The following is a 15,025-nucleotide window of genomic DNA, read 5'->3' on the forward strand; positions in this document are numbered from 1 at the left end:
ATCGCACCAAATGTACGCATCATAAACTGATGACCCCTTGCAGAACGGCGTCCGATAAGTCCATCTACTGCATAAAATTAGCCCAGTCAGGCCAGCCAAGAACACTGGCAAACTCATCAGCAGAAGCTGCCGGCCACGTCGAAAAGTCCATCAGCATGGGATCGAGCTGGACATTTGCCCAATCACTCGTTGTCAACAGAGGGTCTGGCAAGATAACGTCGATGATGTTGGCGCAGCGAGTAGCGAGCTCATTGTTTGTAAATACTCCTCGGAAGATGTGGCGGACCGTGTTGACGTCGTCCTGCCACTTGGGCATGTCTGGTGATTCTAAGTTGCTGAGGATAGCGAGGACGATGACCAAGGAAGCGTGGAATGTAAAATAGCTGGAGCAAGTTAACACATATCTCAGAGACATTATTTGGGTTGACTTACATGGAGTACCAAGTCACAAGCCTGGTTCTCTGTCTCTCCTTGGTATACTGATCAATCGACGCTATCGTCGCACTCGCAGCGCGTATCGCAATGCCCATACACCTTTCATCGACCTCATTATCTGGTACCGCCATGCTAGAATTTCCCCTGCCAATGGCTCGGTTGAGAAACAGCTGGCGGAAGATGATGATCTTGAGGTTCCAGAAGCGCCACCACAGGCGTGACCTGTTGAAGAAGAACGCAGGCTCAGCTGATGGCACATGATGATCCAGCCTGAGATACTCTGGTAATGTGCTACACCACTTGTCCAGTGTTGCATCCATGGATAGCGCGTCTTCTGGTGCCACACATGATGATGAGAGCAGGCGATTGGAGATGTAGTTGGATTTGACATGTAGATAGCTCTGATACTTCATGCCTGAGTACAGCGTCGGCCTATTTACCTCTTCTGGGGGGACTTTTGTCCCACTCGTAAGGTCCTTCACAGATTTTAGCAGAATTTCCACTTTTTGTTAGGTTATGGCGTACTCCATCATCAATATTAAGAACCGGTCGCACATCCATGGCTTCCTCACCCGGGAGAAGGATCGGTCTTCCAAAGGTCGTCGAAGCACCACTGTCAAACATATACAGCCCCCACCAAACACGACGGCGCATCTCTCGCTGCAAGAGACTGATGTTCCACTCCGGCAACTCTCTATGAAGACCCAAACTCAGAGCCATTCGTGTCGCGAGCCCGAGAAAGTTAGATCCGGTGTTGGGCTTATTACGCTTCTGGCTTAGATTGCTAAACAGGATGAGAGCTTGGACAAAGGTCAAATCTGCGCTTGCGAACAAGCACTCGGCATCCCCAAACGAGAGCGCGAGATGGTAAAGCTCATCATCGAGTTCAGCGTTGTCATTGTTAAGGCACCACGCTCCTAGTGCCATGATGGTATAGAGCAGCATCTGCCATGAGCGTTGATTTGGTCGCTGTATGACCTCGTGAAGCTGGGCTCGAAAGGTGGGTTCGTGCACGAAAGGATAGCTGCGGTGGTAGACATCAAAATAGCCATTCACCAATTGTTCGATAACCTGTCTTGATGTGACCGAGTTAGATAACTGGGACGAAGATTCTACTCCAGCGTAGGGTCGTTGAACTTCGGGACTATTGCCCATGAAGGGCCTCGAATGACCGGTCCAGAGGAGTAGTGATCTGAGGAAAAAGACACCAGCAGTCGGTCCTGGTGAGAGTTAATATGCTACCTACTTATGTCTGCGCTCACCGACTTACCCAAGTACCCAGCCCCTCTTGGCTCAACGGACAACGAAGCCATCCCATCAGTCAGCTCGTCCACGTCTTCCTGCCAATCGAAGCCATCGCTTTCTGCAGGCACTGCATCTGAAATGGCACCGCTGGCCTGGACTGGAGTATCAGGTGATGAAGGATTTATCAGTGGCGACACAGATGTATTCGGTTGGGATGCGTCTGCCGGTACTTCCACATCCCGCGACGCGAGGGCTTCATTGATGTCAACATCAGGGAGTAGCTGGTGAAATAGGCGCTCCACGTTTGCGAGGCGTCTCTCAACTCTGGTCAAATAGCTGAAGGGAGGGGTCAGCTGAATGGATTGTAGGGACTTGGTGGGGCAATTACTCTCGCGTAAGAGGGGTTCTCTGAGTCCTCTCGCTATAACGACACGGTCTCCCAGACCTTGCACAGCTCATGCATATCGGCCTGTCTTTGGAGCACTTCCCGGTCAGCTCTTATGATTGACTGGACTGTGACAGTGACTTACTCTGAGCTTTTTGCTCCTACAATAGTCACACTTGCGGTATGTTGTTAGCCTCAAACTCGGCCTGGGACTCTCATTTGTAAAATGGTCTTACTGCGGGAGTTTTTCCAAAGTGCGGCTTATTATCTGCCATGCCTTCTTGATCTATATTAGTGTTGAAGATGAGGGTTTTCCCGGGGTCTAGGAAAAGTGACATCCAGATGACACCATGTTGGTGGAGGCTTTTTTCCCGGAATATCTTTCTTCCTTTTTTTTTCATTCCCATCATTTAGCGTCGTTGCAATCAAGGACATGGATCGATCAGGAAGTTAAATACATTGTCTATAATGACCCATCGTGCGGGATGTAGTAAATTGTCTAGAAAGAAGAATTTCTACCTTTCTTCACGGTCACCTAGTCAATAAGGCACGCAGTACAAGCATTATCTATCCAGTTTCACAATTTAAACTAAATCTTTTGTAAATTATCATGATATATATTACTACATCATTCTTTGAACTTTAAACGATGTCAAACCCTCATCATCCTCTTTCGATCGCCAGCGCGTCCTGATCCTGCATTATTCTCATCCTTGCCCTTTGGATCTTCTGTCTTCTTGAGCTTCGACCTTGTACTAGCGAACGTGAAGCGCTCATTCTTCTGTCCAAGAAGGGAAGCAAGAGCATATAGTGTGTAGGATTCGGGGTTGTACAAGGCCTCCTGCGTGGAAATGATGTCTTGATCTTCATCGCCAGGATCTTCACCTTCCTCTTTCCTAGGGCTCGCAATATACGGCAGGTCATCTAACGACTCGTTAGTTCATTTCATCATGTAATAATCTTTGAACTTACAGCTTTTTCGTGCTCCTCGGTATTCGCGTTCCCGAGGACTACATGGAAGAGTTTGTGGAATAATGTCATAGATTGTGCTCTGTATTCCACAATACTTTTACCCGCTGTCCTAACATTTCCAAGGCCCAGATGGTCCATTTTAGCATTCCATGCCAAGTTATTGACGCAAATGGTTACGGTTTTCCACTTTTCCTCGGGACCCTCGTGAGTAGCCCCAAAGTGCTGGATAACTCCGTCGACCTTCTTCGAACAATAGTCATCGGCCTCATCTATCAGGTATGCTTTAAGATCCGAGGACCAATATGGGAACTCTGAGGAAATTTGAGTCAGACAGATCATAAAGGGAAGTGTGATGTTCCTGGCACCTGGCTACGTACCTTTTGGCTCTTTGGTTCATCTGGAGGTGGAGTTGGTTCATCAACTACATCTCGTACCTTCTTGGCGTCATCACCTGTAAACTTGTCGCCTGTCTCCTTATCGTAGGCAACGTCATCCCAGTCCAAACCTAGATAAAGACCATGTTATTCAAACAATTACTCGTCAAGGACATAACAAACTTACGCTCCAACCACTTGCTCGAGCAGAATAACCAGGGTTTACCGGTTGGGAGTTGTGAATCGCCACCGATAAACTCTTTTAACAACCGCAACCTAGCTATTGGAGTGATTCAGTAACTGGTTGTGTGATTTGGGGATTGGGAACATACCGCGGACTGTTGCTCTATCCTCGGCATCGGTAGGAGGGGGGTCTAGCGCAAAAAAGGTGTATAGGTATTCGGGTCCATCAACGCTATCATCTTCTGCATACAAGAGCGCAGCGTCGACGAGCTTTCTGGCGTCTGCCCACCATCTGTTGAGTTTGCCCTTGTAAGAATTACATCCACCGACGTTAACACCGCCCTGCTTAATGTTAAAGACAGAGTCAATTGAGCCGAGGGCATATTGAGCAAGAAGTATAAACAGTAAAGCTCTGTAGGAAAAGAAATTTGGGCGTGACCAAGTCATGACAAGAGATAGGGAGGACGATAGGATGAGGCCAAAGATTAGTCGATGGGGGCTATAAAGTAATACTGATTGACTCCAGCATTAACAATGATGAAAGGATATTATAGCAGATACGTCAGGAAGGCGATTGCACAGTTATATGTACTTCGTTGAGTGAGATGGTAATCGAATGGTACTAGATCCCGGGAGATTGTTCTGCTAAAATGATAACCATACTCTTACCAGCAGGGCTCATTGTAAATTGCGAGAATGTACGCGAAGGTATCCTCCGCATCTTGCGTGTTGGTCCCAGAGGTCTGAGTACCAGCGCGAACAAGGATTTCAAGAGGGTGGTGTATGCCATGTCGAATGATCAGCGTCTTGTCTAAGTGCCTGCAGTAAGTGGAAACACCGACCACATTAAGTTATGACAGGGGTTCTGGGGGCCAACAACGCCGAACCACATTGGCTAGAATCGGTCCAACAGGTTGATGCAATTATAGAAAGTACCAGCGCTGCTACTGTATGTTGGTCATCCAATCTGTTGGTCCTGAGCGAAAATTTCACTTGAAACAATCCATTCTGCAGCTCAGCCTCGGGCGGTAACCCAAATGTCTAGAGTATATTGCATGAGTCGATTAGAAATAAGAAATCGCCCCCAATGTCATGGTCTTACCAGTCGCATGATGCAGCTGTTGGTTCCATCAGCAGACTACGTTCAGTAAGGCCAACATAGTATTATCATGCATGCATCAAAATATATTAATACCGCAATTGAGGCTTACCAACACAGCCATGCGGGTTCTCCTGAGGGCACGATGAAGCTGTTGCTGCCTTCCCGTCTGCCTTGCCGCCGCGCTACATGTTGCGCGGTAATTGTCAAGTAGGATCTATTCCATGTTACGGTCTGCGTTGTTTATGCGCCAAGCGTTTCAAAGATGCTGTTGCTTCAGTTGCGTACATTGGAATGAAGATAATCGTACTCTAATTATAACATGGCATGGTGATAATTTTAGAATATCGGCGTTTTTCTCATCTGTAGATACTTGTCCAGTTGCCTATGTGCAAACTTTGAGATCACAATCTTATATGGCAGTATCGCATGACGATAGAAGTCTCCGGTTCACTTGCTTTCGGTTCAGTCTTCTTCTGATATCTCATAGGTCGATAACTCTTGTTTGAGATATTCCTTTCTCAGAGCTTCTCCCTCAGTCTTACTTGTCTGCATCTGTTCAACCTTTTCAACTATGAGGATCCAAGCGGCGCGGTGGCTGTTGCTCCTTGCCCTCCAGTTGGCGTCAGTGTCAAGCTCACCAGTTAAGTCAACATGCCCGGATGGGTCTTGTTTGTGTGCTGGTAACTGCCGTGTTCTGCTGCAAGGCGAAAGCTGCTGTCCTCCTGGAGACGGATGGCTAGAGCATATCTGTGGCCCAAGTAAGCTTACATACCTCGTCCCTGACTTTGGCTTATAGTGTCCAGAAAGAGCGTGTTGTCGTGTGGGCTGCTGTCCAGAAGGCTGGACCTGTGGTGCCAATGGAATGTGTGGACCTCCGCTTCCATCTATTCCTGACCCAACCACCATCATCACTCTCCGTAAGCCTGGATTATCGTCTCCAACAGTTGATGACAATATCTCGGGCAAACCCTCCACGAACCCCCTACCCCTTCCCGTCACAACCACTTCAGAGCATTGGCTATCAGAACACACAAAGGTGTCCTCCAGCTCATCACACGTGTTCATCACAGCAGGTCCCCCGGTCTTGACATTACCAAGTAACCGCGTCACTACTGCCCCCGCCTCCGGCGACGGTACTGGCCATGTTACAACGATTGCCAATAGCAAGCTGACGACTAGCAATTCGGAGAAGTCGTCTGATGCCAGCCGTGATAGTCCAGGTGGAGATGCCACCATACCAAACACGCACATTGTCTCCGTTTCATCCGAGCCCTCCTCTGCCACCACTTTACCTGGTGGCCTGGTGACTACCAATCCTTTCACCAATACTTTCTCGACAGGAACAGATCTCTCCGAGACAACCCACAAGTCCATCACTGACTCTCTTGGGGGTGATGATAGGAGTATCACTACAACAGTGACCCGCAGTACTAACGACTCTGGTCCCGCGGCTTCGACTTCAGATCTAACTCGGCCCGGAAATGAAACTCCTACACCTATCTTAGCTCCGACTGGCACTCTCTCCACAGCACTGACCAAAACAGTCACTCCCAGCACGGCACCTTTCGCAACTGGGACACTAGATTCCGTTCTTTCGTCTCAAGGTGTAACTGATAGTGAGGATCAAAGCCAAGACCCCAGTTCCATTACATCTGTTCCACCAAGATTGGTCGACCCCGTCCAAGACACTCAGCAGTCGAGTCATGCAGAGGCCACCAAGTCAAATGATCCCCTCCCTACTTCTCCCATCACTAAGGACCGACTTACTACAGTCCCTGAGTCAACCGCCAATCCCATAACCACATTACCCAATGGTCAGGTTACGACTCTACCCGGGCATAGTAACAGTGATGTCACGAAAGCTCCAGAGTCCACTGAGACGGCTGGAGCCGTTCCGGTTATTATCCCAATCACAATACCAGTACCCGATCCAGAGAGAAGCGATAATGGTATCAAGATTCCCTGCGACATGTGGTTCTTTGATCTATGCCTCGCTCCCGTTAGGGGATGGAGTTTCGTGCTTCCTCCTGGCACTCATCCACCATATGTATAAAGCAGTTGTAGCGTGGCCGATGCTACTGTGACCCGTCACTGACCTCTCTAGTGGCCCCCCTCCTATTATCAAGATCAACCCCACCGCACCTATCAAGGTAGATATCACGGGCTCTATCCCTTGACCTGGATTCACGTATGTAGCAGCCAAGGCTTTATTGTTGGGGGCATAGACTAACATTCACATCTTAGTATTGACCCCGCCGGCAACCCAACATTTTCCAGCAAGCCGGATGACTGCAAGACTGAGTCAGCTGAGATGTGCATCACCACTACTTCTTACGAGGTTTCTGTTGATGGAACTATTACATCCACGACAGAAAAGAGTGCTATTTCCACTTGCGGCACCATTTACGGTTGTGACGTAGACGGGGAGGATTCCTCAAGAACTATCTCTAAAACAACTACAGTTAGCATCGAGACCCCTACTATAACAGCCATCAGGCTCAAGTGGGAGGAATGGAACATCGATGAGTATACAGAGGCACAGCTCAACCACATAGCGGATGCAGCACAAGCTCGGCTGGATAAAAAGTTTGGCAGATTCACGTCTCCTACATCCCAAGTCACAACGACCGAAGCTACTACGGAGGCTTTCCCCACACTCACCCGAGCTCCTTCTATTGGTGTTCCGACATCGTCTGGCCTCTCTTGTGTTTCGACCGCCACTTACACAGAATGTGTGGGCTCTGGTAACCAAGAAGCATGTGTCGAGCAACCCAGTTGTGCATCTTGGGTCAACACAGCAGCTGTTACAATGACGACACCGGAGATAACACCATTCTGCGATGCAGGCTACGAAACATACTCAGCGACTGTTCATGCAGCAATACCAACTCAAGGCAGCCACCTGAAGTTCTTTATCCCTATATCGGATGACAAAGGATCAGACTGGGACTTTGTGATTGACGATGATAATGTTAAAGAGGCCGTCAAGGGTTGGAAGGTTGGGAACGACGATGACGATAGCATTGAGAGTGGAGATGGCGGAAAGGGTCTTGAGATCAAGTGGAAAGTTCCCGATGATTCTAGTAAGATAACCATCAATACCACTCTTCTAATACTTTTAGGTGGAACTTATGTTGAGCTTCTATTCGGAGCCTCAGATGTTGATGAGAAAAGGTTCACCTTTACCGCAAAGGGCGGTATTGTGAGTAGTCCAACTGTTAATATTATCAGCAAGTGGTCTAACAGGTATAACAGGTTGCTTGTATGCCCAACTGCAAAGACGATGCAACGACAACAACAGATGCCGACGGTATGGTGTGCACCCACTATCCCTGCCACTCTCCCAACTGTGAGCAAGGACCCGCTCCTGAACCCCAAGCTGCCTGTGAGTTAGTTGAGGACAGACTTGCCATTCCCCTCTTCTACACAGTCACCATTGTGGCGAACGGCTACAGCTGGATAGATGATGATGGGAAGAAGCTTAAGAGTGAAGAAAAGGGCTGTGGAGCGATCACAGACTGGCATTCTAGTGTGATTGAAGTTGAGACAGGGGATGGCTGGACTGCGCGGCATAGGTTTACTTTTACCTTGCCGATAACCATCAAAGCGGGCTGTGTAGAGAGGGCAATTGCAAGTGCCGGAGGGCCCTCGGGTATTCAGTGTGACAACAAGGAGGGTAACTTATGGTGATGTTTCCAGGTATCAATTGTACAGTGTTATGAGAGTTAAGATCATGTCATAGTGCTGTCTGATTGTTTCTCATTACGCGATGTAGCACTTCGTCTCAAAGTTCAGGTGACATTCCTCCCAGCCCAAAGCGCCTAGATCCCTCAGCCCCTGTTCGAATAGATCAAGAATAAGAGGTTTTATGAATTCGCCATCCTTCATGTGCGGATATCGCGCAGTGGTTTTGCATTTCTCCTCAGCTTCCTGACTCTTCCACTTATGAACCCAGACGCACGCTACCGCGTCCTGTCCCTCCCGTTTCACATTGCCTTCAATCCAGCCCAAGCACGGGCCTGCTTTGTACGGGTTCCTATGCTCAAACCTTTTGCCGTAGGCAACTGAAGGTCCCAGATGTCGGACTTTCTCCCAAACAGCTTTGCGGGTTTCCGGCGAAATTGAAGCCGGGAAGTAGACTCTTATCAACTCGGTATGAGACGACATCGCAATTGTGGGGTGGTAGCTGGCGAAGTCGATGATCTCGCTCACTACTGGAATATCCGAGTGAGAGCCAAGGCTGGAAAGCAACTCTGCGTGGCTATCTGACTGTGAGAACTCAAGTCATGATCTGGTGCGATACCAATCGACTAAAAGCACACAGTCTTGTGGAGATTCCTTGATTCTTCCGTAGCAGACCTAGAGAGTAAGTAGATATCAATTATAAGGAATTTACAGAGGCGAACCTATATCCACTCTTCCCTAGTTAGATGTAGAGCATGAAATAATGATTCATCTAGTAAAATGTCATCTGGAACCTTGAACCTGAACCAAGTAGTGATTGGCTTGTCGCTTGGTGGGTTATCTGACATTATTGCAAAAGATGCAGTGAAAAGAGATGAATTACAGTTTGAAGGATGTTAAGGGCGAAGAAAACAGGTGTTGGTAAGCTGCAGAGAAGTGTTGGTTGTAACAGGCATTTTTATATAGGGTTGAAACGCCCCGCCGGCAATGCAAGATTATTAACCCGATACAGCCCTGTTTGATCAGGCGTCACCGTCACATCTCCTCACCTGGACGTTATGAAATAGAGCCATACTCCAGTTCCAGTGTTGCACTGTGAGCAAACCAGCCCTCTCTGATTGGCCAGACTGACCCTACTGTATGATTTAGGTAGCTTGATAAGATCAACCCGACTTATCATGATTTTTACTTTGAATAATATACCTCTTAAGTTGCAAGCTTTCCTTTTTCACTCTTTTTGTATTAATTCTTACTTCTTAACCCCCCTACACTTATTCTCTATTACTCCTTTGGCTCCTCTCTACCTTCGAGAGCTGACCTCATTATAAGTTCTACAGTGGCGGATCAGAGTCGCCGCGCCTGTAATGACGCCGGCCTCGACGCCGATCCCGTTTGCGCGACAAGATAGGTCCCTGTTGGCACTCGTCGAGTCTTTCGAGCCTCAGTCCGACTAATAGAAAGATACAGACAACAAGAAACTCCTCCACAACACACATGAAGACAAAGACAAGTATCGATCCTTTGATCAACACGAAATGCCCCGAATGGACAAACACCAACAAAATCTGGTACAACAGCCGAACAAATACGAGCGGGAGAGCGAGGCCGACGGCTGGTACGAGGATACGCTCTCTCGTAGGCGCCAGGCGTACGACCGATATTGATTTGGCCAGAATTCCTACCAGCAAACAAAACCCTGCTGCATAGCAGAGAACGCCAGCGTACGACCAAGCAGAGGGAGAGGTGCCGCTTGATGATTTGCTCTCGACACCAATGATTCCAAACACAGCTCCAAGCAGCATAATCAATTGCATCAACCGGAAGTACCTAATCGAGATAGCTGGGTCGGTCAACTGGGCATTGATGACGTCGGCTCTATATTTGACACAAGACAAACGTTAGCGACGAGAGTAAATGCAAACTGACATCCACGTAGAATACGTACAACCTCGACAACATCCCTAGAGTCGACAGCATCAAGGGGACCAGGCCGATATGGTTGAGGATCATCACAGCCTCCAGGAGACCTGTAGACTTGTTGTCGATGGAGATAAGCTGACAAGCAGCTCCAACTATGCGACAGACAGACAGGGTGACCGTATAGTACCATCTGTTCTAGAGTCAGCTCTTGCAACGTGCCGTGCCGCATCAAGTTACCACAAACCCTGAACTCTTGCTGAAGCCATGGAGATTGCATATGTAGATAGCGAGACAAATTGCTGGGATGTAAGCGGCTAGCTGTACAACGGCAACGATTGACCACGAATCCAGAACCATGATGTAGTTTCTGCAAGTCTGTGTAGTAGCCTACCACGCACCATGAATAAGTATAAGACGGGTAAAGAAGTGTGTCTATGACTGTCAAGATATAGAAAAAGTTTTGTCCGCGATGGCAGCGAATCAAGTAATTTATATGTCTCTTGACCCCGACTGCTTTCTCTTGCCATCTCCTTGCTTCGTCTAGGTAGTCTATTCAGCAAAACAACAGGTACTAGACTAGGCCAATTTGAGTATGCAGTGAGAAGAAATAGCGTCCCCACTCTCTCGGACTTCGGCTTCTGGGTGGATCTATTGCGATTACGTGTAGTCGCTGCAAATGACAACGACCTTCTCAACAAATGCAATGCAGGGTCCGTCCTAGACTCAGGCCATCGTCAAGCATCTCACAACTACACACAATTTATTAGGACACTATCTTCGTTCACTATGACGTACTGCGGCCGGCCGTCTACTGCTTGCCACGCGTGCAAGAAAAAGCGAGGCAAGGTGAGTTAGACCTGAACTACTTGAAATCCTGAAAACGAAATCAAGTCTCATTCAACTTCACAGTGTGACAAGAAGCAGCCCGCGTGTGGCCAGTGCATCAGGAAGCACATCCCCTGTCCTGGGTACCGAGATCCAAAAGCTATTATCGTCAGGGATCAAACCAGCCAAGTTCTTGACAAGGCGCGTGCCAGATTGGGGAAGAGGACGACGCGTCGAGAGCTAAAACCCCCCAAAACACTGTTTGAGGTACCGATCTCGACTGGGTTTCGAAACATCGATGACTCATCTTCTATGTCCGCCACATCCCCGACTCATCGTTTCATAAAGGCTGAAGCTATTCGCCGCGGTGCTATATTGACTCTGGGTACTAGTTTAGCCTTGTCACCGCAAGATGCTGGGACTGCATTCTTCTTGTCTATGTACGCGCCAACCGCGTCCTTGGAGTTCTTATCAGTCATAGCCTTTGACTGCCCAACTGAGCTTCTCAAGTCACCGGCGATGCTTGCGCCTGCACTAGCCATGCTATCCTACGAACTCATGGAGCCGTCGCTGATGACCCTCGCTCGCAAGAACTACCTTGCGGCCATTCAGAACATCAACGCAGCCTTGTCATTGCCGCAGCAAGCGGCCAATGACAGCACTCTTGCCTCGGTGCTCCTCTTGGCTCTTTTCGAGGCTATTGCCTTCCACCGCCGTGACTCGTTGAACAACTGGACATCCCATGTAGATGGTGCCGTCCAACTCGTTAAGCTCCGAGGACCCCGTCAGTTCGACTCGGCCCTGGGCCGTGCCCTATTTTCTGACGTCAGTAACCATACATACGCATCATGTGCGCAGCGCCGTGTTCCTGTGCCTGCAATTGTATCGGAAATGCGGACACGGTTGGGTAACTTTACCGGCGAAAACTCTCTAGTAGTCGACCTTGGCGCGGTTCTGGACTCCATGTCTCTTCTCCTCGTGAAGTTAACATCGACAAACACAGAGGACACGTTAGCACCCGAGGTTGTCGTGGCTCAGGGATGCCTGTTGTTGTCGCAGATAGACTGCCTGCTAGATCAAGCATCTACACTCTTTCCCTACGAGGTGATACCGATAGCTGAAGCCCCAGACTGTGCATTTAATGGCATTACTCACAAGTATCCAACCCCTCAGTCAGCCCGGTATTGGAACATCCTGCGCGTGATGAAGTTATTCATCAGCAAATGGATACACCGGTCCGCCACCACTCTCACCGTCTGCAATGTGACGGTCGATGATAGCACAGACACCCTCCAACAGAATAGACTCAACCTTCTCGACTACACGAAATCAAACGCGGACAAGGTCGCTGTAGATATTCTCTGCAGCGTGCATTTCTTCCAGAGCCTAGCGTCTCGGTCCTATCTGAGCCAGACGCTAGTGCGGTGGCTTGTGTGGCCCTTATCAGCAGTAGCAGCGTCACCTTTAGTCCAGGAGCCTGCACAGGTATATGCTCGGACTAAGCTTGCAACCTTTCATAAAAACAGCAGACTTCCAGAGGTGTTCGAGGCCGTTAAGATGCTGGATAAAGAAAGAGTCTTGGATGATTGGTAAGCAGGCAGTAACTTGGGATATTATCAACTGATAGAAATTGATCTCGCTAACATATATAGGCTACATTTATGCCACTTTTCATAATCATGTCCATAAATCTATAACAGAAGTAAATTATGGCTCCTTACCTAGATGTGAAAAAAGAGGTATGCTCCGGGGAATAGTAATTGACATTGCTTCAAACGCCCTGGTCATTGCACTCTCTATGCAATAATTAATGTTGGCCAGAACGGTAGCGGTTTTGATATCAGCAGAATAAGGGCGCTTTATCAATGCGATATGTCTTGATCTAGGTTCTCTCTGCCAGAATAAGTTCTCAGCCACAAGTCTCAACTGCAAATAACACTTCTAGCCCACAACTTAAACATCTATCTTGATCGCAGACGCAACAAAGCAATCCTGAGGCTGAGCAGGGTGCAAAAACCAGAAAGTAGTATATTAACAGACCTGGAGCATTCAAATCATCGAGATCCCCGTTGTTCAATCCTCTGTTGTGCTTGATTTTCTTACTAGCCGGTCTGCGATATCGCGAATGATATGCTTCTGATACTTTCCACTTCCCGTCTTGGGCAACTCAGCATCCACGCCATCGTGACCAAGCCAGAAGATAAAAGCCGGAACTTTGACTGGGCTCAGATCCTGCAAAACCCAATCCCTAATATCTCCATCTGATGGTCTCTTCTCTGGTGAGCACGCTTGTAAGAAGGCTGCGACTACTTCGCCGTGGATCCTATCTTTGACTGCCACCACGCACGCTTCTCTGATTTTTGGATGACGGAGAAGCTGGTTCTCAATTTCGCTGGGCGACAGATTCTCACCGCCGCGGATAATCAGGTCTTTGATACGGCCAGTGATGAAACCGTAACCTCGTTCGTCCAAGTATCCCTCGTCACCAGTATGCATCCACAACACGCCATTCTCATCCCGTCTCATTACTTCCAGTGTCTTGATCTCGTCTTTGTAGTATCCTTTTTGCAAGGCAAACCCACTCGTACAGATCTCCCCGCGTTCCCCGATAGGAAGCACGTTTCCATTGGTGTCGACTATCTTGGCTGCGGTATGGGGAAGAACACGACCAAGACTAGTCAGCATTCTGTCATCTGGATCGTCTAGGGAAGTGATGAAGGTCACGGGACTCGTCTCCGTCATTCCATACGCAATAAGCATTCCCTGGACATTCATCTCGGCTCTCAATTCATCCATCAGGCTAGGCGACACAGGCGAGCCAGCAACGAGACCAGTACGCACGGTTGTGATTCTCCGAGGCTGTGATTCCATCTGTTCTAGCTCTGATATGAACATTGTGGGGACACCGAGTAGTGCAGTAGCCTTCTCTGCCTCAACTGCATCGAGAGTTTGCCTCGCGTTGAATCTGTCTGAGGGAAGCACGATAGTGCTGCCATGGGTGAAGGATGCGAGAAATCCCATGACCAGGCCGAAGCAGTGGAATAGGGGCGGTGGACAGCATACTACGTCTTCTTGGGTAAGTCTCATGGCATGTCCCACGTATCTTCCATCATTGAGCAAGTTGCTAGAAGAGATTGTCAGGAGATTGGGGTGGCTTGACAGGTATAAGTGTCTTACTTGTGTGTGAGCATAGAGACTTTCGGAAGGCCAGTAGTACCTGAAGGCCTGTCAGAGGCTGCAAAGCTAATCGAAGAGCGATGTATTTAAAAGACATTTTCTCACCAGAAGTAAATTGCATGTTCAATACATCCGAGGGTTGAACACTAGTCTCAGCGCGCTCAAGTTGCTCGTCTGTTATAGATCCGTTAATTCCGCCATTCAGGAAGTCCTCGTATCTATGACAATTAAAGAGCTCCCGCGAAGCAGATCTGTCGAACATAATAAGCTGCTCCAGAGAGGTGCCGACTTCTGCTGTCGTGGCAACCTGATATACATGATCATCCGTGTTGATAGATCCAATGGAAGATGCAATAAACAGCGCTTTACAGTCTGCGAAACAATATCAGAGCTCTGTATATTCGATGAGATTGGTTGACTGACCGCTTCGAGCCACAGCTGAGCATAGCTCATGAGGTGAGTTTGTCGTGTTAAACACCACGAAGGGACACCCAATTCTAGCAGATGCCAGAAACAACTCAATATACTCAAAGCGATTGCCAGCAAATATCCCAACAGCATCGCCACACCTCAAGCCTGCGTGAAGGAGGGCTTTTGCGGCAACAGAGCTGCGATACTCGAGGTCCTCATATGTGAGTCTGGTGTTTTGCCACGGTACAGTAAGTGCAGTCCTTTTACCACGTCTCTTAGCTTGCTCTTTGACCAGACTTCCAAGGGTTCTGT

The 15,025-nt window shown here is 48.5% G+C and overlaps 4 protein-coding genes across 4 annotated transcripts; 2 read left to right on the forward strand and 2 right to left on the reverse strand.

Moving 5' to 3' along the window:
* Positions 1-64: 64 nt before the first annotated feature.
* Positions 65-2,417, reverse strand: J7337_012134 (uncharacterized protein; the record flags this gene model as incomplete). The annotated part of the gene is made up of 6 exons (XM_044829664.1): positions 65-383; positions 433-911; positions 961-1,655; positions 1,706-2,033; positions 2,302-2,351; positions 2,402-2,417. The coding sequence occupies 6 exons, from the start codon at positions 2,415-2,417 to the stop codon at positions 65-67; spliced, it is 1,887 nt and encodes a 628-aa protein (XP_044676339.1).
* Positions 2,418-5,558: 3,141 nt separating this feature from the next.
* Positions 5,559-8,090, forward strand: J7337_012135 (uncharacterized protein; the record flags this gene model as incomplete). Its single annotated transcript, XM_044829665.1, has 4 exons — positions 5,559-6,667; positions 6,941-7,779; positions 7,819-7,898; positions 7,998-8,090. The coding sequence occupies 4 exons, from the start codon at positions 5,559-5,561 to the stop codon at positions 8,088-8,090; spliced, it is 2,121 nt and encodes a 706-aa protein (XP_044676340.1).
* A 3,593-nt stretch (positions 8,091-11,683) lies between these two features.
* On the forward strand, positions 11,684-12,718 carry J7337_012136 (uncharacterized protein; the record flags this gene model as incomplete). Its single annotated transcript, XM_044829666.1, has 1 exon — positions 11,684-12,718. The coding sequence occupies one exon, from the start codon at positions 11,684-11,686 to the stop codon at positions 12,716-12,718; it is 1,035 nt and encodes a 344-aa protein (XP_044676341.1).
* Positions 12,719-13,198: 480 nt separating this feature from the next.
* On the reverse strand, positions 13,199-14,564 carry J7337_012137 (uncharacterized protein; the record flags this gene model as incomplete). Its single annotated transcript, XM_044829667.1, has 2 exons — positions 13,199-14,187; positions 14,303-14,564. The coding sequence occupies 2 exons, from the start codon at positions 14,562-14,564 to the stop codon at positions 13,199-13,201; spliced, it is 1,251 nt and encodes a 416-aa protein (XP_044676342.1).
* Positions 14,565-15,025: the final 461 nt, after the last annotated feature.

This window comes from Fusarium musae, chromosome 9, assembly GCF_019915245.1.
Source record: "Fusarium musae strain F31 chromosome 9, whole genome shotgun sequence".
In the NCBI taxonomy this organism is placed as follows: domain Eukaryota; kingdom Fungi; phylum Ascomycota; class Sordariomycetes; order Hypocreales; family Nectriaceae; genus Fusarium; species Fusarium musae.